This window comes from Lagopus muta, chromosome 13, assembly GCF_023343835.1.
Source record: "Lagopus muta isolate bLagMut1 chromosome 13, bLagMut1 primary, whole genome shotgun sequence".
NCBI classification, from domain to species: Eukaryota; Metazoa; Chordata; class Aves; order Galliformes; family Phasianidae; genus Lagopus; species Lagopus muta.
In genome coordinates, this window is record NC_064445.1 from 9,179,360 (window position 1) to 9,201,074 (window position 21,715).

General features: G+C 44.9%; 2 protein-coding genes across 4 annotated transcripts in view; both read right to left on the reverse strand.

The window, feature by feature from the left end:
• LOC125699693 (transmembrane protein 182-like) overlaps positions 1-9,055 on the reverse strand; it is a 214,441-nt gene extending 205,386 nt beyond the window's left edge. For both annotated transcript variants that reach the window (XR_007379654.1, XM_048959514.1), the window contains exons 1-4: positions 8,782-9,055; positions 6,040-6,157; positions 4,386-4,484; positions 2,334-2,471 (exon numbers count right to left, since the gene is read on the reverse strand). Coding sequence is in view for 1 of the 2 variants with exons in the window: in XM_048959514.1 (XP_048815471.1) it covers positions 2,334-2,471; positions 4,386-4,484; positions 6,040-6,157; positions 8,782-8,934 (508 nt within the window). In the remaining variant the exon portion in view is untranslated. The remainder of the gene's footprint in view (positions 1-2,333; positions 2,472-4,385; positions 4,485-6,039; positions 6,158-8,781) is intronic.
• A 101-nt stretch (positions 9,056-9,156) lies between these two features.
• The window catches only part of LOC125699692 (sodium/hydrogen exchanger 2-like), a 36,724-nt gene continuing 24,165 nt past the window's right edge, over positions 9,157-21,715 (reverse strand). The window contains exons 11-14 of one of the 2 annotated variants that reach the window (XM_048959513.1): positions 21,136-21,270; positions 16,249-16,315; positions 14,587-14,732; positions 9,157-10,895 (exon numbers count right to left, since the gene is read on the reverse strand). In XM_048959513.1, coding sequence (XP_048815470.1) covers positions 14,617-14,732; positions 16,249-16,315; positions 21,136-21,270 — 318 coding nt within the window. In that variant the 3' untranslated portion in view covers positions 9,157-10,895; positions 14,587-14,616. Of the gene's footprint in view, positions 10,896-14,514; positions 14,733-16,248; positions 16,316-21,135; positions 21,271-21,715 lie in introns of those variants that run through there. The other variant, XM_048959512.1, reaches the window with a different exon arrangement.

Consider the following 21,715-nt stretch of genomic DNA (forward strand, 5'->3'; position numbering starts at 1 on the left):
GCTTTCTCTCACTTCTTATCCTTATGATACCTTTATAGCCCTTAAGTGTAGGGACAGGTGAGTGAACTCAGTCTTTAACTCTTATTCTGTGGAAGCTCCTGAACTTGCATGTAATCTCCTAATTGTGAGAAAAATGAACTTTGACAATCAGCAACTCGTTTGCCTCTTTGGGATGTTCATAATAAGGAAATGGAGGAATGACCTTCAGCTGCCTTTCCCCATCCATCAGTTTCTGCTGCTGACAGAGGGCCTGAGACTTGCTGAAATGATTTGGGGCCAGGTGTGCTGGAGAACTAGCATGGGGACCACAGTGGCTGGAAGAAGCATAGATTGCATATTTACCAGTATTTCTGCCTTTCCAGGGGAGCTGGTGATGAGCTCCTGTTGGTGTTCCTTAGCATCACCCAGGACACAGCAGGACAATTCCTCCCTCCAGCAGCTGAGCTGCCCCAACACTGGTGATGCCTATTCTCACTTGTAAGCATGGCTGCTAAAACACCCAAAGGAAACCAAGGAGCACAAGGGAATACAAGCCAGGAATTTCAATACAGATGCGATGCAGCATTTGCCTAATGTCATTGTGATGCTAGTTAAGTGTATTGTCACCTGGCAGTTTTTAGAAGGGGTGATGAGGAAATAATGAGGGGTGCATCCTGCATCCATTTGGACATTATTTTCAAGCATGATTGATAAGCTTGAGTTCAGTAACAAAAAAGAAAAATTACAAGAAACAGCTGAAACCCTAAGTGAACTCTCCTGAAAAGATATTGCATAATTCCAGCTTTCATTTAGATCAAAAACATAACTTGGGGAGGGTTTGGGTGCTTGAGCCCTATCTCAGCCACTTCAGCTCATGCACACATCAGATTGCCAGCACTGATCACCAGAAGGCACTGGCACCTAATGAAGGTCTGAGAGCAAGATATCTTGCATTCCCAAATGAAATTTCTACATGTGCAACCACATAAAATTTACCTTTAGAAAAAAAATTAAACCCAACTGAGCATTTATTAAACTGTATAAGAGAGAGATAAGCAGATACCCACAGGCTTGCTGGGCTTACTTCAATAACTGAGGACCCAGAGGCAAATGGAAAATTGGACAAAATGCAAAGCAAATTAGCAGAGGCAGGTAGGGCCACATTGATTTAGTGCCTCCCAGATTTTTTAGTCAAATAGATAGATGCAATCTAGCTTCATGTTAACAACCATCTCAGGTGGAATCACGTGGTTAATTATTAGTACATCTGGAGAAGATGGAGATGGGAAAGAGCCTGTGAAACAGAAAGGAAGCTAAATAACTGGGGGGAAAAAACGTAAAAGAAAATAAGGGGATAATAAAGGGAATGTGAGTGGAGTTCTTCCAGACTTCATTTTGGGACTTCTCTTGTTAAGTCATTTTCATGAATGTTTTTGAGTCCAAAAATCTTAAGCTCACAAAAAGCCCAAAATGGAAGAAAACATGCTAGCTTGTGTTTGATTCATTCAGTGCTTGAGGAATCAGAACCTGGTGCAGCGCCCATAATTAAGCAAAATTAATTTCAGAGGAAGGCTTGAGTTCATTACAAAGTTATTCACTTGGCAGCACTCATCAGAGCTCCAACCTTTAACTGCTTGCATTGTGGGGAAAAAAAAAAAAAGCTTTTTTTCTAAGTTTGAGTCACAGTTATAAATCAAGTACTTCTCCAGTTATTCCCTCTCAAATACAGAAAAGGCCCAAGTGATAATTCACTGGACTAATTTGTAGTGGTAGTGGGGATTATGAATCAATGCCTATTTTTAATTCATTTCCTGCTGTGACACTGCTTTATCTTTACAGATTTTATTAAAAACCAGGCCTCCAGTTTTGAACTGCTGGGTATGCCTTTCATTGCATGGTGGTTCTCCAGGTTCTAGCAGAGCAAGGACAGAAGAGGCTCAAATATGAAGGCACACTGGCAGAGAAGAGTGTGGCTGATCACTGCCTGGGATAAATGCAACTACTAACATTACCCAAATAAAAAGGCTCTGGATATCGTACAAGGCTGTAGAGGGAAAAAAAAGTATTATGTTTCCCAATTCCCAGGCTCTGTAGGACTAAGAACTATCTTTCTAAAGCTTGGCTCAGCATAGAAATTTATTTCCACTTGGGGAAGGGGAACATTTACTCCAATTCACCACTGCTGCCATCAGAAAACCAATCCCTCCCCAGCATGCCTGGAGACCACCACATCACTGTTTGCCACTCATCACTGTGTGCCTCCCCATCATTGGGTACCACCCCATTCCTTTGCGTGCAGTAGGCTGTGCACACTCCTTTCTGTCCCGTGTGTCTGATTTCCACTGTTGGCTTACCTGAGGCTATCAGGAACCCGCCGCCCACTTTGTAGGACCTGGCGCTGACAAAGGGCACACCACACACCAGCAGCAGTCCTCCCACCAGGCCAGCAGCAACGGCCAGTATGATGAACGCCGTCCAGAAGCCTCTGTACACTGCATGAAAGCCAAAAAGAAGAGTCAGAGAAAAAGGAAGGGAAGCTCAGCTGGGCTTTTAGAAGGCTGTGAGGAACTCCTCCATCAATGCCAGCTTGGGCAACAAAATGATGGTGAGCACTGGGGTCATGAGCAGTTTCTCCAGCAGGGAGCTGCTGCTGGTGTTGAGCAGGGCTGTAGCCAGTATGTTGTTGTGTGGGTGCAGAATGCAAGTTCGGGCTGTGTGTCATGATCTAACATGAGATTGGAAGGAGAACATGGGGCTGAAAGTATTTGCAAGGAGACCACACCAGAGAGTATGTGGGAAGGGAGGACAGCCCCAGGTGTGGGCAGTGAGGGCTCTTCAGGTACAAACTCTCCAAACCTTCTCCCATTTCCCCCAGTTTGTCCGGTCTGCTCATACCACCTCCTCCCACTGCTCCCATTGCTTTTTGTTGCTCAGAAGCTCAAGTTAGAGAGATTTGAGCTGAGCATAAGCAAACAGCAGTGCTGAAATGACTCACACTTGAAAGAAAAATGACACAGAGAAGATGCGTTTTGCTCATTTTAAGCCATTTTGTCAGGAGAGCCACTTAGGGAGAGATAAGTATCTTGAACTCTCCAAAACCACAGAATTCATTTTAATGTTTAACCTCCCGTCACCCATTTCTCTCAGGGAAGCCTAAGAGGATGCAGATAAGGCAGAATTATCTCTGGCGCAGGTAATAGCTGGAGGACCCACTTCTTGGACAGCCTCCTGTTTTGTCATAATTTGCATCTGAGTATGGACTGGCTGGGAATAAAATAAAAGTGTATGTCAGAAAAGCCTGCTCCATGCGCATTGCCCAACACTTTGCAGTGTGGTTGGTGCAGATCCCAATTCCCAGAATGAGGGTGCTGAGATATCCCCAGCTCCATACCGACATGTCCCCATGTCCATGCCATCACGTCCTCATCTGGTGCCAACGTGTCCCCATCTCCCCAGGGATGAGCTCATCAAGACCAGTTCAGCAGCAGGACCGCAGCAGCCTCAGCACCGGGGCTGTCCCCAAAAGGCATTTTGGAGGCAGCTGCAGAGGCTGCATAGCACAGTCTGATGGGCAGCGACAGATGGCTGAAGGGCTCTTTATTTAGCACAGAAAAATCCCTGTGTTTACCATTGAGATCATTCAAAAACTGGAGTTGTACCACTCCCTCCTAAGCAGAAAAATAAGCCAACATTTGCCCATGTGCCTGCCATACACAGCCCACAATGGGCTTCTCTTTCTGCCATCTATTTCACATTTCAGCTTGCTCCTGGAGGCAGGGATCCGACACAGCAAAGGAGTGAGATGCTCTCCCTCACATGCTCCTACTGACAAATATTTTTTTTTTAATTAATTTCTCGTAAAAAAAAAAAGTATAAAAAATTAGAAAAAAAGGTACTGCTAAAGGCTAAGGAAAAGGTCAAGATGTTTGTTTGTGCAGTATGCCTGCCCCGGATCCCCAGAGGCAATGCAGAGTGATGCACACTATTTAAAGAAATCAATTCATTTCCAAAAAGATCATGGAATTAATTCTAGCTGCTGCCACCAATTTAGCAAATTAAAATTCCTAGCAGCAGCTGATTCATTAAAGAACTCTGAAAATACAGAGAAACATAAATAAAAAGGGAACCAGTTGAAAGGAGAGCTTTCCAACTGTGTCGTATTCGAGGTATTAAAAATAAGTGCGATGGATCTTCTGACAATTTGGTCTTTAACTGATTTTCCAGTGTTTGTTTATTTTGTCTCGCAACAAATCAATGCTGGCACTCTCCCAGGAAGCCACTCGAGGCCACTTTGCAAGGGGCTTCCCTGGTCATGGTTGGCCATGAGGATTGGCAATAGGACACACATAGCACACAACATGCTTCCCGGCCCCACGGCTTGAAAATGGAGCTGGGAAGTGACCCACCTGCAGTCGTGTCATAGGAGGGATGTGGGAAAGGCCCCAGGACGATGGGCATGGGGAACAGGTAGCCGTGCATGCAGTGCTTGGGGTGCGCTTGGCTGGCTGCAAAAGAACAACAAAAGATTTGCTTTAATTTTGTGCAAAACTACAGTTAAGCTGTTCAGATGGCAAACTGACATCAATATTCCCATTGCTATTTTGCTCCAGAAACCACCTGCAAGGGGAGAAGGGGTTTGGGTACCAGAGCCAGGGTACCTTTCCTTTCCTCGGTTGGTAAGAAAGGAAAGCACAATTAGAATGGACGTGCCCCATCAATATTAATACCACTGAGACTTATCGTGATTAACAGTAATAGAATGAATGTTAAATGAATTAATTAATGATTGGACACTTATTTAAATATGTTCCCCAGCTCAAAGGAACACTTTATAATAGGTGGACATTAGTTCATGCTAAATTGACTATGGAATACCTATTGAATTAATTATTACATCCACGAGAGCAGCAAATTAATTTGCCATGATCAATCCTATTATAATAAATACCTAAAGAAGTAATAAAAATTTGCCAGCTATCAGAAAGAGTCATTTTACTTCAGGTAACACAGTATTGTATAATGTATTCCTGTATAATGTTAGATAGCAAGCTCCCTCTCTCCAGCCTTTTTCATCAAAAAAATTCCGTGTGAAAAATTCTGCGCTGTTCTACTGAACAGTGGCAGTAACAGTTCTACAGAAAACAGAGGTCAGGGTCAGAGGGACAGCAAAACCATCTGAAATTTTAACCACCGGGGAATAAACAGATTGTGGGAACCTGCATTATTTTCAGCCACATCCCTCAGTAGGGTTATCCTGCTGCTCCATGAGCCTGTAAGCATCTCTGAGCAGAGCGAGCAGAGGGTCAGGGCCTTTGCAATGTTGAAAACCTTGGCAGACCTTTTTTTTTTTTTTTTTTGCCTCTGAATATGTTTCACCTTCTTCGATTTTTTCTTAAACATGAACATGCTTTCAGAAAATAATGATTTTGCATCACTCTGCTTCTTTGCAGTGAAATCCTCACGTTTGTGACTTCTATGACCTTAAAAAGCAAAACAGGCAAGATCTGAAAGCAAAGGTCTTGTGTGCCCAGCACAGACCCACTTGGTTCTGGTTCTGTATGGGCTACCCCTGCCCACTCCTGGGTGCTTCCTGACTTCTTCTAGCTTGAAAACAGTATGAGGGGAAATGCTCAACCAGAAGGGGAGAACCTAGAGGTCTCATGGTTGGATAGGGCCCTGGGCAGCCTGATCTGGTGGGGGTAAAACCGATTTTCTGTAAAAAACAGGAATTGAAGAGCAGTGCTAAGGACAAGGTGGGCATGGGTTCAAATTCATCACACCTTAGCTGGATACAAATATCATGGAGCATGGGAGCAAAGTCAACCCTGCTGGTGGATGATCTTCATGGATGATATTTTAATTGGCACCATGGTGTTCCTGTGTGATGGTGCCCAATGAGAGCAAAATCCAAGTCCAAAAAAAGAACCCATGAAGAATGCCTCAAGTTAGCTGTTTTTGGAGGGATGATGAGAATAAAAAAAAAAAACAAACAGTGGAACAAAACACAGTGCAGAGGCATCAGGCTGGCAGCAGCATCAAGAGGCACAGCGTGGTACTCACTGTACCAGAAGGTCCAGATGGTCGTGGACTGGCCCTCGCCGAAGAACCAGCACCGCCAGAAGAAGCCCTCGTGATGGAAAGTGAGGATCTGCGTCCCAGCCTCTGTCAGTGTGTCTGCCTGTGGGGAGTGGAGGAAAAGCTGATGTGAGGTTGGTCACAGCACGCGTGTTTAGCTCGGATGGTTGTGCGTTCATTGCTGCTGTTTAAGTTTTGGTTTTGGAGGAGTCAAGGGACAGCTGCTGCCCTCAATTTTCTTCCGTATCACAGCTACAAAACAAATATTTTAGTCCCTTGAAATAATTTCTATAATCACAGCTATCCTGATAAAAAGGATCCCGCAGATCCTCACAGACAATCTTCTCACTCCAAAGACATTAAAGCACTGATTGCCAGAGCTGGAAAAGTATGCCAAGGATACCACTTCTTAAATAATTTCCCTAAGGAAGCACTATTGCTGTTGTAACCAGTTGGAAGCAGGTGGATCCAGGTAAGCTATTTCAGAGGTGACCAACACAACGGGTCAGATGCCATCACACTCTGCAGGATCCATGCAAGGTCTCACCTGACCTCAGAAGGCAGCCCAGTGCTGTCACTCACACCCAGCCCCTGCTCACCATTCCAAAAGTTTCCTGCTTTCCTCCTGCTGCTGAACCTGCAGAGATTATGATAACCTGATGTCAGATGGGAATTATTCTTTGACCCCACCAGTTTTCTCATGGCCCAGTTCAGTATGCTGACAAATGTTCTCTTTTTTTTGGTCTAACTGCAAACCACAGACCAGACTGCAAATGCAAGGTCTGGGTCATTCCAGAAGGGAGAATATTGCAGTGCCGAGTCGTAAACTAATTACTGAAAACCAAATTATTGAGGCCATATCCAAAATCCATTTTATGTTTCTCATGCTCAGTTTGGTTAAAAATACACAGCTGTTAGAAAGTTCTATTTTGTAGAGGATGGAGAAGCTCTGCATAGGAATGGCAGTGCACTGGGGAAAGGAGATGGGACTCAGCAAGGAGGTATTGGGAGATGCTCCCTCACCTTGAAGTCCTCACAGATCAAGTTATGACCACTTTCAGAGTTCTGATTCTCCTTTTACTTTCAGGATAAAATGCCAGCTATGGCAATGGTGTCATGCAGACCCCACTGGCTTTCTGCAGACTTGGTGCACATTTAACTGCTGCATGGCAGATAACAACCCTTCTTATCCATCAGGATAGAGTTTGCCAGTTTAGAAAAAGACAGATAAGGTAAAACCCACCCGTGCCTAAACTAAGAATCATAGAAATAGCATCTGAAATAGAAACAAAACAGCTCAGAGAAAAGAAGAGGAGCAATGCCCACTTCTTCCTGATGGTACTGGAATCATCATGCCTCAGCAACCAGAAAAGAAACACACGGCCAAGATCATTCCTGACACCTCTGAGGTGTCTGTGTCATGCTGCATGCCATCCCTGCCTTTCGCTCTAAAGGACAGCAGCACTAACAAAATCCAAAACAATTAACACTGTCATTTCCTAAGCATGGAACCAGAGCTGCACTCCTCTGGCTGTGGCTCTGTCTCCTTTGGGGTTCTATTGCACTGCTTTAGAAAAAAAAGATGCTGTCCTTTGCCAGGCAGTTTTATCTATTTCCTTTTTTTTTTTTTTCCTGTAGTATTAGTAGTGGAAAAAGTCATTTGGAAACATGACTCAAACAGTGCCCCACAATTGACAATGGGATTCTGAAATGACAGCATTTCTTGCTGGCATCATGATGCTTACCCAGTGTGACTCACCACACCAGAAAACATCAAACCTAATTGGATTGAACTTTGGAGTAACAAAAAGTCTGCACGCAACAAGGAACCTCCTGTCATTTTTTAATTGCGGCCACGCATTGATCAGCTCAGAAATATTTCAGAAGAACGGATGGCTCCGGGAATGCAGCCGGCTTCGATTGCTTGGGCAGGCAGACAGCAGCAAGTTCAGCTCACAGCACACTTTCAAAAGGATCTATGAACGTGTGATAGGAGTACTAAGCACTAGAACACCTGTCATAAAAACAGGAAACATTCAAAATCATCTTTCTTGCTAACAGAAACCCTACACAAATCCTAATTTGACAATAGACCTCTCCACGTGAGATGGGCAGGAACCACTGCTGGCTCTGCCATGCACCTGCTGCTCGCTCCTGTTTGCTGTCTGTAACACAGCTCTCTCACTTCAGATGTAAATGCTTGCCAAGCTCTACACTTTAAAATATGAGCTACTTTTAAAAGAACAAATGAGGTAGAGAAATCTTTTAATAGAAAATATCAGGAGATATCTTTTGTTTTTCGAGGCAAAGGCTGTCAACAAGTAAAGCTCTTACATTTTTGCCTTTCATTCCCTTACATTCGTATCTGCCAAAATACAGAAGCACTGTTTTCATGTTTTCCAGACATTTTTAATGTCAAAACACTCACAGAATCATGGAATGGCTTGAGTTGGAAGGAACCTCAAAGCCCATCCTGTCCCAACCCCGTGCCGTGGCCTGGCTGCCCCCCATTGGATCAGGCCCATGCAACCTGGCCCTGAGCACCTCCAGAGACGGGGCATCCAAGGGAGCTCAGGATGACTTTTTGCATTAACAGGTCAAATAAGCATGGATCTGAAGCTGCCAACACCTAAATTGAAGGTAGCTGTGCCGCTTTTCAACAGTTGTAGAGCAAATTAATTAAACGAAAGCTCTCTCTTCCCTAGAATAACCTGGTTGTGTATTTACCTCTCTGGACTGGTGCGTGTTGTTTCCATCCCCGATGACCCCGCACGTGTCCGCAGCCAGCAGCCAGTAGTCCGTCCCAAAGGCGAGCAGGAAGAGCAGCATGGCCGTGCTGCCCAGGATGCCCGCTGTCAGGGCAGCAATGCCAGCCTTCATGGCCCAGCAGAATTTGGGGAAAAAGGGGAAAACACTGCGGCTTCCCAGTCACTGAGGGAAGAGAAGGGAGAGAAGTGCTATTCTGGGACGCAGATAAGGATCTTCGGGCGGCCGGTGTGAGTTTCAGGGGGTGGCGGAAAAGGGACTAATAAAAGCAGATGACCTGGCGTAGCCAAACAGCTGTGGCATTAAGGGAACATGACAAACAGCTATTGAGACAGAGAAGGACAGCTTCCAAAAAAACACGTGGCTGCTCACTTCAGCGCGGTGAGCAGCGAGCACGGGTCATGGGCACTCGTGGTGCTGAGAGAGAGCTTAAAGCATGCTGTGCATGGGACGAGCAAACCTGAGCCCACAGATATCACCATTCCAGAGCCCATGGCTCTGCGCTATCTTCAGTTGTGTCTGCCAAAGCACCGTGCAGAATAAAGCCCATACAAACCCCGGGGGTCCAAGTGATGCATTAAAATATTGGTGACCCTCTCAAAACCCCGGTGCTCTCAGAGCAATGCGATCATCCCACACACACACAGTTACATCAGCATGTCCGCATCCAGCAAGGCACAGAGCTCAGCTGTCAGCACCTGCACATCCTTCCTACACACCTGGAATGGGGATCTCCCTACTGCTGCACAAAGGCAGGCAGTATATGGCACTCAGTCCCCTTCCAGTGTCTCCTGGGGCATGAGGACAACCCTGCGCAGAATTCTGTTGCCATTTGGCTTCCAATGCTTTTGTCTGCTGCTGGAGCATCTGCTGTAGATCACTGCCAGCAACAGGATGCCAGACCAGTAAAACTGCAATTTCTGTAGGGCAATAACTATATTCCTGTGGCATGCCAGCAGCCTAGGGGAGGAAATTTAAACTACAGTGAAAATTCAAGTGCTGATTTTCAGACCTCAGCCTTAGCCATGACCCACCTAAAAGGAGGATAGAGGAAAACGCTGACTTCCTCAACCAAATTGCCAAATTAATTTCTAAACCAGTGTAATGAAGGCAACTGTGCACATGTGGGTATAGCAGAGAAGCTGCCCACAGCTGAGGGAACTGGAGAGAGTTGGGTGAAATTCTGACTATACTTTCAAGCAACTGCCAGTGCACGTGGACTGATGAACCTGAGTATAAAGAACTTCAAATTACAATAAGCGATTATACCTTCCGTATTGCTGTTTCTTAAATATCACAGGCTGGTGTGGCTGTTAAATAATACAGCAGTTCTCTCTTCCTCACTGTCACAGTGGGTTAGTGGTACACAACTACTGCAGCAAAGTGACCTCCTTCTATTGAACACAAAACGGTTAATTAAATACAAAGTGCAATATATCTATCACCTAATTAATCTCCAATAAGTGCAATTTCAATTGGTTTCCATTTAACAAACATGGAATACCAGTGAAACCTGGCTGGAGTGGCCAAGAAAATCGGTTGCCCTCTATTTTTGTGATGCGTAGGTCAGAGCTGAGTCCATCAGTGGGGACGTTCTGCCTGAGGGTGCCCCATGAAACCACAGCATGACATACCAGCAGCGAGGACTGCTCGCAGATCGCAGTGCAACCACATGGAATTACAACACAAAGTGGGCACTTGCATATTCAAAAAAAAAAAAAGAAAGAAAGTAAGAAAAGGAAAGAAGGGGGGGAATTAATGCACACTTCCACATTTAGGTGTGTGCTTTTTAGCTAGCTGTATTTGGCAGTGCTGCGTTTATGCTAATGCATGTTTGCACGTTAGCATGGTTTGCCATTTGGAAGGCATCCTGTGCAATTCTCAGTCCCATTGGCAGCAAAACGTTGTGTGGCTGCAGCAGAGCATCACCATGCCCAGCCCTGGCTCCCGATGGGCTGCTCTGTGCCCAGCCAAACATTTTCCAAATTCTTCAGCTGTGGAGTTTGCAAGGTCAGAGCGCCTCTCCAGTGAGTATCTTCCTCCTCAGCTCAACCCCATGGATGTGTTCCTCACCTCTGCAGAAAAGCAGTAGATAATATTAAAATTCTTATAATAGGAACACTTTTTTTTTTTTTTTTTTTTTTTTTTTTTTTTAAGTATTGTGAACTGTACTAATAGAAAAAGTAGTACCTTTGCTCTTCAGGAAAAGCATCTTTATTAGTTTTAAGGTTCAGATCTACTCTGGTTTTGAAGGTTGAATTCGTTTTTTTTGTTTCCTTTTGTAGAAGCGCTTTGTTCATATTTTATACAATGCAACAGACAGTCTTGTTAATGGGCAAGACCCACGCACAGCACACCACACCCTGCAAGGTTGGGAACACAGGTGAGATGGTGGCTGCTCTTTCCAGCTTGCTTTGGGATTTCTGGAGAAGTCCTGGTATGGACTGAGAGGAATAAATATTTGCATTGACATTTGCCCCTTTAATTCTGCATTAAGAACATAGTCATTGGTTTGTCTCCATCCACGTCTACATTTCTCCTGGAAGAAGCACATAAGCCCAGACGTTGAAAGATGCTTGGTGTTTCTGGGGATACCCCAGTGCTTGATGGCAGGAGAGAAGAAAGCTCAGCTTGCCTCACCTGCTTCTCAGGAGTTAGTAGCGCTTTCCAGGATTAAGCAGTTATAATCACTTTAAGCAGTCATGAAATAAAATAAACACAAGCATGATTTTCTGGTTAAAGTCTAAAAAAAAAATCCACACGCTGAATGCAAATTCTTTTTGTAGGGGTGAGAGCAAGGCAGATTTACAGCTCGCTTCTGAGCGTGGCCGATCGCTGTGCCCAGGTGCCAGTCTGGACTCTCCCTTTGCCACTGAGCTACTCCACATCATTAGCAACTTTTCCCTGTTTTAACCTGAACTTTCAAAAGACTCCTGCAAACTTCCCAAGTGAGCGCAGAGCCATAACTCTCTGAACTACCAAAGGAATCAAGCTGATGCAATTTATTTCCACAGAAGCATGCAATATTCAATGATACAGCGAATCCATGTTTTAAACACTTTTTAAAGGACTAAAACCCTGCAAAGAATTAATTAGGCATGCTCTGAGGCCCAAGCATTTAACAGTTTTCCACTCAGTTGTTGAATTTTAAGACCACCAACACTGGATACTGGCATAGATTATCAAATGTATGCTAGGCTGAAATACACACTAGGCAGAAGGCTTGGCCACTAAGCAGCTGGAAAATACTTCATGAAAGCTTTGGCTGTGCTATTATATTTTGTAAAGAAACTTCTTTAAAAAAATCCATAAAATCTAGGAGGTTAAATTTGGGGCAGAGTGACTCATTGGGAAACTATGTACTGCACAGAATATTGTCTTCTCTGCAGATCAAGCAAATGGTTCATACACCAGAGAGGTATTTGGGTCCCAGCACTGCAGAGCGGCATTGGGAGGGATTAATAGGTTGGGAGGGGTTAATGGACTGGGATCCATGCAAGATCAAGCCGATGCCTGGTTGTCCGTTTTTTCATCATCAGAGAAAATACGGGTAGTGCAAAGACCCCATTTTCTGGAAGCATCCTGCTTTTTCCAACCATTTTTATCATTTACTACAGTATTACAAAGAAATACAGATGTGCCAAAGCAGCCGCAACCCGATAAGGGCCTTGGTAAGCCATAACAGTATTGCAGAGAACTCATGACAATGAGTGATGACAACTGAATTATACAAAAATCAGTTAAATATGCACGTATACACATATGCATATACAAAAACTAATGCAAGGCTGATTTTCATTGCATGCAATTGGATAAATTTACAGTGTTGGGCAGCCAGGAGTAGCCTTCAAGTGAAATTAAATTAAATTAATCAATTTATTTCAAGACAGTATTAAAGAAGTTTATCCAAATAAAAATGAGGCCCTCACATCTTTGTAAAGCAAACATATGTTTTTGTGTCTTTAACTTTGAGTGAATGCTGCAGGGTACCAGGCAGTGATCTCCTAATGAGCATTCATGTACACAGGAGATTGGCTCCCAAGGTCCAAAAATATCATGGAGGGAAGTTTGCAAATTCCTATAACTTCTTCTATTCTTAATTCAGAGTTTCTTTGCCACTTGTTCAGATTAAATCATAGAATCCTAAAATCATTAAGGTTGGAAAAGACCTCTAAGATCATCTAATCCAACTATCAGCCCACCCCCACCGTGCCCACCAAGCATGTCCCTCAGTGCCACGTCCTCACAGCTCTTGAACACCTCCAGGGATGGTGACTCCCCCACTTCTCTGTCAGTCTGTGCCAGTGCCAAACCACTTCTTTTAAGAAAAGAAATTTTTCTTAATATCCAACCTGAACCTCCCCTGTTGCAACTTAAAAATGCTCTTGGATTCATTGCAGAAGAAGGGAAGAGAAAGAAAAATACCACTGTTTGCAGTACCAAACTTGAGCCTTTTGGGTTTGGATAAGAATGCAAAGGCTTGGACACTTACTTACCTTCACCTTTGGACAAAATGATGCAAATGTGGAAGTGTCTCTCATCTTCAGGTGCTATCCTTGCAGCTCTGCACCTTTGCAGCAGGGATTGTGCCTTTTCTGACAGCAGAGGGATATGAACCTCTTTCTCTACTTATTAGGACATTAATTCAAGCCTCTTCAAACACTAAAGTCTCAGTAATGGCAGTAGAAAACCTCTCAGAGCCTGTGCAGTCCAGCTCGTGGTGCAGGCACCAACCTTTGCACTGGTTAGTGCCTGCTCTGGAGCAGATGTTGAGTCCCAGTAGCAGTGCTGCAGCACCATGCGAGAGGAGTGACCCCAGGTCAGTGACTGTCCCCTCTCCCCTTCCAGCACTGTTCTTTGTGCAAGAGTTTGCATGTTTCCTGCCCCAGAGATCAAAACTGACAGGCTTCTCCATAGAACATTTTATTTTCCTAAATTTTAAAAGAATATTTGTACTCCTTCTAACACATCTGTAATAAGTTTCCCTTAAAAGACCCAGTGCTGTTGTGGGATGTTCCCTCTGCTAAGACGCTTCACCTGATTGAACAACAGGATTTGACTCAGGAATGCACATGATTAATGCTCACACTGAGGACTCACCAGTTCCTGAGAAGCAGCAGAGGTTTTTTGCTCTTTCTGCTGTCATTTCTGCAGCATGCTCCACCGTTTAATAAAACTGTCCTTGAGATTACAAAGTTTCTCCTAACATATAATCTAAATGCTCCCTGCTGTTTATTCTATCCCTGCTGACTACTGAGAAGCCCCAATATCCCATTTTATTAAACATTTTTTCTTGCACTTTCTTGTCTGTGCATCATTTCACAGAATCATAGAATCATTGCAGTTGGAAGGACCACTAAGATCATCCAATCCGACCACCACCGTGCCTGTGACTACTCTAGATCACATCCCTCGGTGACACGTCCTGCCCTTTTCTTCATCACCCCAGGGACAATGACTCCACCATCCCCCTGGACAGCCTGTGCCAATATCCCACTACTTTTTCTGAGAATAAATTTTTCCTAATATCCAATATTTGCCTTTTCCTTGGTTCCCTTTCAAAACATAGTGCTGCACAATGAGAGCATGATGCGATGGGGATCACTCAGAATTTTTTTGCATAGTCCATGCTGTCCTTTTCAATACGCATCTTATTTACATTAAGAGCATGTTGCTGCTCACCATTACAAAAAAAAAAAAGAAAAAAAAAAAAAAGAGACTCAAAAAAAGAGAAAAAGAAAAGAAAGCAGACTGTATTATGGACACCTGCAAAGCAGTGAGATGCAGCCAGCAGCATCACATATCCGAAGTCATATCTTTCCCTGCTCCTTCCTGTTTGCTGCAGGCAGGGATCACACACACAGACTGCGACCGGTTCTGCTTCACAGCCCGAACCTTCTCTTCATCCTCCACTGCAAGAAGAGAAAAGCAGAGGCACGGGTGAGGGATGTTCTCCTTTGTGGGTCAGCAGTAATGAAGCAGTATGAGAGCCATTGAGATGACCACTGGCTCATTGGGGATGAGCTATGTTGCTGCAAAGATCACTTTTCAATTATGAAACAGAAGACAAAGATCAGCGTCTGGATAGATGAGCGGAGGGGGAAAAAGCAGAATGTGAGCCCTACTTTGTACCTTGAAATATGCTATGTGTCTGGATCAATGAAACACCATGCCATGTTCTGTTTGGGTGCACAGGGGCATGACACAAGGACTGCAGCCCTGTCAGCCCTGTGCCCACATGTTCCCTGGGGCACAGACTTGACAAGAGAGAAGGTAGTAAAAAATAATTAAAAACAACCCAGAATTGCTGTATTTTTGTCACTCTGTTCTGGTTACACTTATGTTCTTCTTCAAGAACATTTAAACATTTTAGAAATGTTTAAACATTTGTAATAAACCATGGACTAAAACAGATACATCCACAGCAGGTGGCCACACCACGAACACAGGAATGCCAGAGAGTTGTGTTCCCTCTACCTGCTTGTGCAAAGCTGCACTGAGACACCTTTGTGCAGATAAAGCACCAGCTATACAACTCTCTACTTAATATGTTTGTAGTTAAAAATTTTAAATAAAACTGCAAAGAAAGACAACATCAGAATTGGAATGACATAAAAAATAATGAAAGGAAACAAAGATACTTCCTCTTTTCTTAAATATTTTTCAAGTATACAACAAATAAAGAAAATACTCTGTATACTAACGCTTGACCCAGGCACTCAGTACAGGTTGGCCCATATTTGGAGGCAGTAAATCACCAAATCATGGAATCATAGAATCAGTGATATTGAAAAAACCACTGACTCATCTAGTCCAAGCATCAACCCACGGCTGTGATCACTTCAGACCACGACCCTCAGTGTGACATCTTCCCTCGCCTTGAAAATCTTCAGGGAACCTCCTGCCACCTGGAGGAGTGGCAAACATGGCAGCTCTCTAATCCTCACCCTTACAGACGTGATTGTGCTGATGGTGTTTGCTGAGTACTCAAAGACTCATTGCCCTGTTCCCACATGCTACATCTCTGGTAGAGATGGAAACTGAATAATGTTGTGATTTCAAGGCTAAAACAAGACCATCCTCTACATTTGGGAAGATGCATTTTACAACTTTAAACAGCTATACTCCTTGATATTAAACCATTTGTTTAAAGCGTGAAATCTAAGCTTTCATGTGTCTAAAGAATGAGCTTGTGCATACAAAAACACATGAGGTTCTGAACCACTGGTCCTTCTGTAACAGAGATTCATGACAGTGTTTCTAATGGCGCATTTTAATAACACCCAACAAACAAACAAAAACACCAAAGATGTTAATTTTCGGAATCTTTTCTGCACAGCGTTCACATCTCAAAGCACTGCCCTCCTTATCCTCAGCTGAGATGCCCCCAGCAGGGCAGGGTGAGAAGGGACCCCCATTCCCACTTACCAGTGAGGGAGCGGCACAGCCGGGGCTGCACATCGGAGTCACCCCGCACCGGGGAAGAGCCCTCCTTCTGTGATTAAGGAAGAAAAGTGCTTTAATGCATTTATGAAGATTGCTAGCAAGTCTGTTAATGACACTCATGCTTCATAAACAAGCCATTTGCAATCCCCAAGGACTCTGCTTCCATTTGTTTTACTTTTGCCAAGAAAAACAAAAAGAACTAGTTCTAAAAATAGAGCCAATGCATGGCAGGCGTTTCTAAGGGGAAATATTTACAGACACCAACGTGGTTGGGTTGGTGGGAGCTCTCCAGCAGCACAGTGCAGGAGGAGCTGACCAGGATGGGGACACCAAGCCCATGGCCAGGACATAAATGCAGCACAAAGGTGGCAGCGAGCCCACCACCACCTTTCTGAAACCAGCAGGTAGCACCGTCCTGCCCACATTGTTCAGTTTTCCTGTGAACTGGGAATAAGCCTCTTGTGCAGCTGTGATTCGGCACCCAGGGCCAGGAATCTGAACTGCCAAATAACTCTGGACATCTCCCAACCTGGCTTTCCGTTTTGTTTCCCTTCCCTTTCCCCCCTCCCTTAACAAGGGACCCGATGCCCTCTGCCCATTGTACACGGTTTTATTGACCATTTTCATGACAATGCCTCCCGGGCTCCACAGCAGCAGCCTGGCTCCCTGGAAAGCCATTCCCAGAGGCATTTAATACTGCTCAGAGCATGCTCCATGAAAGGGCTCCGACATAATTACCAAAGGCAGTATGTCATTTACGCACACGGCTTATGGGCAGCTCCAAATAAGCTCTTTCTGGGGGAGTGCACTTGTGTTTTGGCAGAAGAAAAGAGAGCCAAGTTGCCTGGCTACAGGTGCAAGGATTTTCTGGGTGCTCCATGGTAAATAAAAGCTATCCCGGGTCTCAGAAAACACAGTGCCAGGGTACTTTGTGTTGGCTCCTTGCCTAAAACAGGCAAGCCTAAAACACACACAGTGCTGAGAGCCAATGTGATGCACAGCCACAGGAAGCAGTGGCCTTCGGGAGGAATTCTGTCCTTAGGCGGAGGAAGGCAAATTTTCTGTTGGAAATAGATAGTGCCTTGGAGTTAATCCTCTGGGCTGCAATTCAGATCTGAAGTCACCTCTCAACCTTGCCAAGATTTTTGAGCCCGGTGTAAATCATCTGACTCGCACCACTGGCACAACTGGCTCAGAGGGGTCGTTCGCTCCTTGCTTCTCACCTATTCACTTGGCAAACCCTTGGCATGGTTCTTAGCACAGCCACAGCCACCTCACACCATGGTAAAGCCAAAAGATTGATACCTGAAGATAGTGAGGACAAAGGCAGGAAGGGACTGAATCACAGAATGGTTGGAAGGAACCTCAAGCATCATCACTCTCCAAGCCCCCAGCCACAGGCAGGGCCACCAACCTCCACATTTAATACTAGGCCAGGACTGTTCTAGTCAGGGACTGGTGCTGGCTAAGACAAAGCTGAGCACCGGGCAGGAGGAGCTCCACTGCTGGTCCTTGGGCTGGTGGTGGCCTACAGAAGGACACATTTCCATGCAGCCCTTATTTTTGTGTTGGCTGATACAGGAAGAAAGAAATCAGCCCCTAATAAACTACGAGATTAATCTAATTGAGCTACTACAGCTTCATAATTTAATAGCAAAAGAACAATCAATTTCACTAAAAAAAGAAAAAGCCCTACATGTTGACAGCCGCTGAGCAGGAAAAGCAGTGTTTCTATGGAGCCAAAGGGATTTTTTAAATTATTTGCTCAGCTCATAACATGTAATTGGTTGAATGTATAGCAAAAGCTTCCTTTCACATAGGCTGGAAAGGGAAGACAGCCCACACATTGCACCACTGGAGGGTTGCAGGGCCCTTGGCTGGAAGTTTACTTCTGCTCCTTGTTTTCCAGCTTGGTTTGCAAACACAGTTGTAATGCTTCCATCTTGTGGAGAAATGCAGAATAGAAAAATGTGCAGCATGGGGGTGAATGGATTTTGCTGCTGACTCAAAGCCTGGGAGGCCAAACCCTTCTTTCAGAGACTACAAAAAATTGAGTATGAAACTGATATAAAGTTTCCAATGCCAGCCACCCCAGTCTTCCACTCACAGCTATTTTAAACACCATTTGCTTATCAATTTGACATGAAATTCTGAGTGCCTTATTTTTATCCAATTAAAAATGTAAAATACTTAAATTGCTTTTTATCAGTGTTCTTTCTGCTTGCAAATTCTAGTACTACAAGCTTTTCTCTTACAGTGGGAAGCACTGCCATCACACACCTCCCTACATCACACTGATGTTCTGAGGCTCTTTTAGAATATTATCTCATAACTTTCGGGGATGGTCTTACTTCTATCCAAATTAAAACGAGGCAGTTACTCAAGATAACAGATAAAAGTGTTGGTCACACCACACCCTCCTGACTTTTTGTTTTAGGTTCAGAGTGCTGCTTTTTGGGCTGAGGCTCATTCTAGTGATGTCTCTCAGCATTTATACCTGCTTTATTTAGACTGGGACAAGGGAGAAGTAGCTATTATAAAGATATGATGAGCACTCCCAGAAGTCTCCTGCGAGACATAGAGTGGCTTAGGTTGGAAGGCTTCTAAAAAGACTATCTAGTTCCAATCCCTTGCTGTGGGCTGGCTGCCACCCACCAGATCAGGTTGCCCAGGGCTTCATCTAAACTGACCGCAGGCACCCCCAGGGATAGGGTATCCTCAAATTATAGAATCAAGAACCATTAGGGTTGGAAAAAGATCATCTAGGCCAAACATCAACCCATCTCTACCATGCCCACTAACCACACCCTCACTGCAACATCTATCCTTCCCTTCAACACCTCCAGGAACAGTGACTCCACTTCCTCCCCGGGCAGCCCATTCCAGTGCCTCATCACTCTTTCAGAGAAGAAATTTTTCTTAATATCCAGCCTGAACCCTCCCTGACCCATCTGAGACCGCTCCCTCTAGTTCTGTCACAAGTTATGTGGGAGAAGAGGCTGAACCCCACCTCGCCACAACCTCTTTTCAGGGAGTTGTAAAGGGCAGTGAGGTCTCTCCTAAGTCTCCTTTTCTCCATGCTACCAGTCCCAGTTCCCTCAGCCGTTCCCTATAAGACTTGTGCTCCAGACTCTTTACAGTTCCACTTCCCTTCTCTGGACATGCCGCAGGGCCTTGATATCTTTCTTATAGTGAGAAGCCCAAAAATGAACACAGCACTCGAGGTGTGGCCTCACCAATGCCAAACACAGAAGGACATTGCCTCCCTAGCCCTGCTGGATGTATCTTTTTTTTACATTTGACAGCTGCATTGAGTACCAGCTTGGCATTTTGCATTGCACCCAAGTGCTCACTGTGCACCACTGACAGAAGCTGACAAGTCCCATGCATCTGCCTGAAGGGGAATGTTCACCAGATTATTCTGTCCTCAGAAAGGCCAGTTCTAAGTGCTCAGAAAAATGGAGATCTTTTTGAGGTGCCAGATTCCCTATTTAATATTACTGCTGGGAGCAGCAGAGGGCAGGAGTGTGGCAGCACAAGGGTTAACAATCAAATGTCCTTAAAGTACATAATGTGCTCAAAATCAGCGCGAGTTTGATGTTGTTCTTTTGAAGTTTAATTATACCAAATGTTCTACAGGAACATGCCATGTTCTTCCCTATCTATTTTGAATTGTAAGTACCAATCAGCATGCAAATGATCAAATTAAATCTTTTAAGTTGTTTGCAAGAGCCGGAACACCTTTCTGCAAGGAGGGCTGGGAAACAGTAGCATTTGGTGCATCGCTGCAGCTCTCGGCAGGCTCCTCGGTGACTGGCATTTGAACAAAGAAATCAGAATAGAATAAAGCCCGCGGCAGCCTGGAGATCTTGTGCTGCCGTGGAAAATCACTATCTAAATAAAGAAAGATAAAGCATCTCCTCAAAAGGTCACCCTGTTCTCCTCAGTGATGGAGCCTCCAAGAAGGAGGTGAAATTTAAGATGGCTCACACACTACTGATGGTGTGCTGGGGAGATCTGGGGGCAAATTGTGGGGGCTTCATTGGATTTCCTGCACATAAAGAGTTACAAAGGACTAGAGTAGCCTATAGGACTGAGCCCGCTCCTCACATGCTGCTCCTGGACCATTCCACCTTTCCACAGGGAACATTTGCCCAGCTCCTTTCATCAATGGCAAAGGAGCCAACAGAAGCCATGGGCACACAGACGTCGCATTCACCTTGCTTCTTCCCTTGCTCAGAATATGAGCTGGCAGGGAGCTATCCTAGCCAAGCTGGAATTTGCATGGCTCTCCAGCAATCCAGCATGCAACGCTTCCATTTTATTTCCTTTGAGTTTGCCCAGAACTGTAGTTGCTTTTAAAAACAAAAAAATCACCTCCAAAATAAATAAGAGCACTCACAATAACACTTCTGTCCTTTTAAACAAGGATTTTTAGGGGTAAAAAAACCCCACCAATTTTAAATGTTTGCAGAGCATCTGGAGTGCTGACAATGGATGCACTGAACACAGCCTGCCACAAAATCTCCCAGAAAAGAAAACATGGGAAAAGTAGATATCTAAATCTACAAACTGAGGCTCAATTAATAATATTTGCTTAGTCAGTAATTTTCCTGGTGGGTGGAAGGTTCGGCTTACAAAGAGCTGAACGGTGCTGCAGACAGGATGGCTCATTTGTCTGTCAGGAATTGGGTAGGTTTCTTTCCCTACTCATTGGAATGCCATTTTGGACTCAGGAGGACTATTTGTCTATAAAAGAAAAGAGGAGGAAAGAGCACTTTTCCCGGTTCTTGTGATACCTGCAGTCCCTCTGTCACCATGGAGAGCAGTACGTGCACTGCTGCTGCGGGCACATCCCCACCCCCTTACCTCCTTCCTGGGGCTGATCCCATCGCTCCCACTCGCATCCAGCCGCAGGCTCCGGCGCTGCAGGATCAGGATCTCCTGGGCCTGCTCCACAGGCTCTGTCTCGCCGGGCAGCGTGTGCCTGCTGTACGCAGGGCCCTGCCATGCACCAACAGAGCATCGTGAGCATGGGACAGCTCTCAGTTGTCCCCCAGACACGGGGACACTCAGCCCCAGAGGTGGCCAGAGAGAATCATAGGATCATTAATATTGGAAACGATCACCAAGTCCAACCATCAGCCCATCCCCTCCACACCCACTGACCACGTCCCTCAGTGCCACATCTCCGTATTTCTTAACACCTGCAGGAATGCTGACTCCACATCCTCCCTGGGCAGCCTGTGCCAGCACCTCACCACTCTTTCAGAGAAGAAATTTTCCTCATGCAACCTGAACTTCCCCTGGGGCAACTTAAGGCCATTCCATCTCATCCTATCACAATTACCTGGGAGAGGAGGCCAACCCCACCTTGCTACCACCTCCTTTGAGGGAATTGTGGAGAGCATTCCACCATTTCTATAGGTTTCTGCCCAGCCTTATCTCA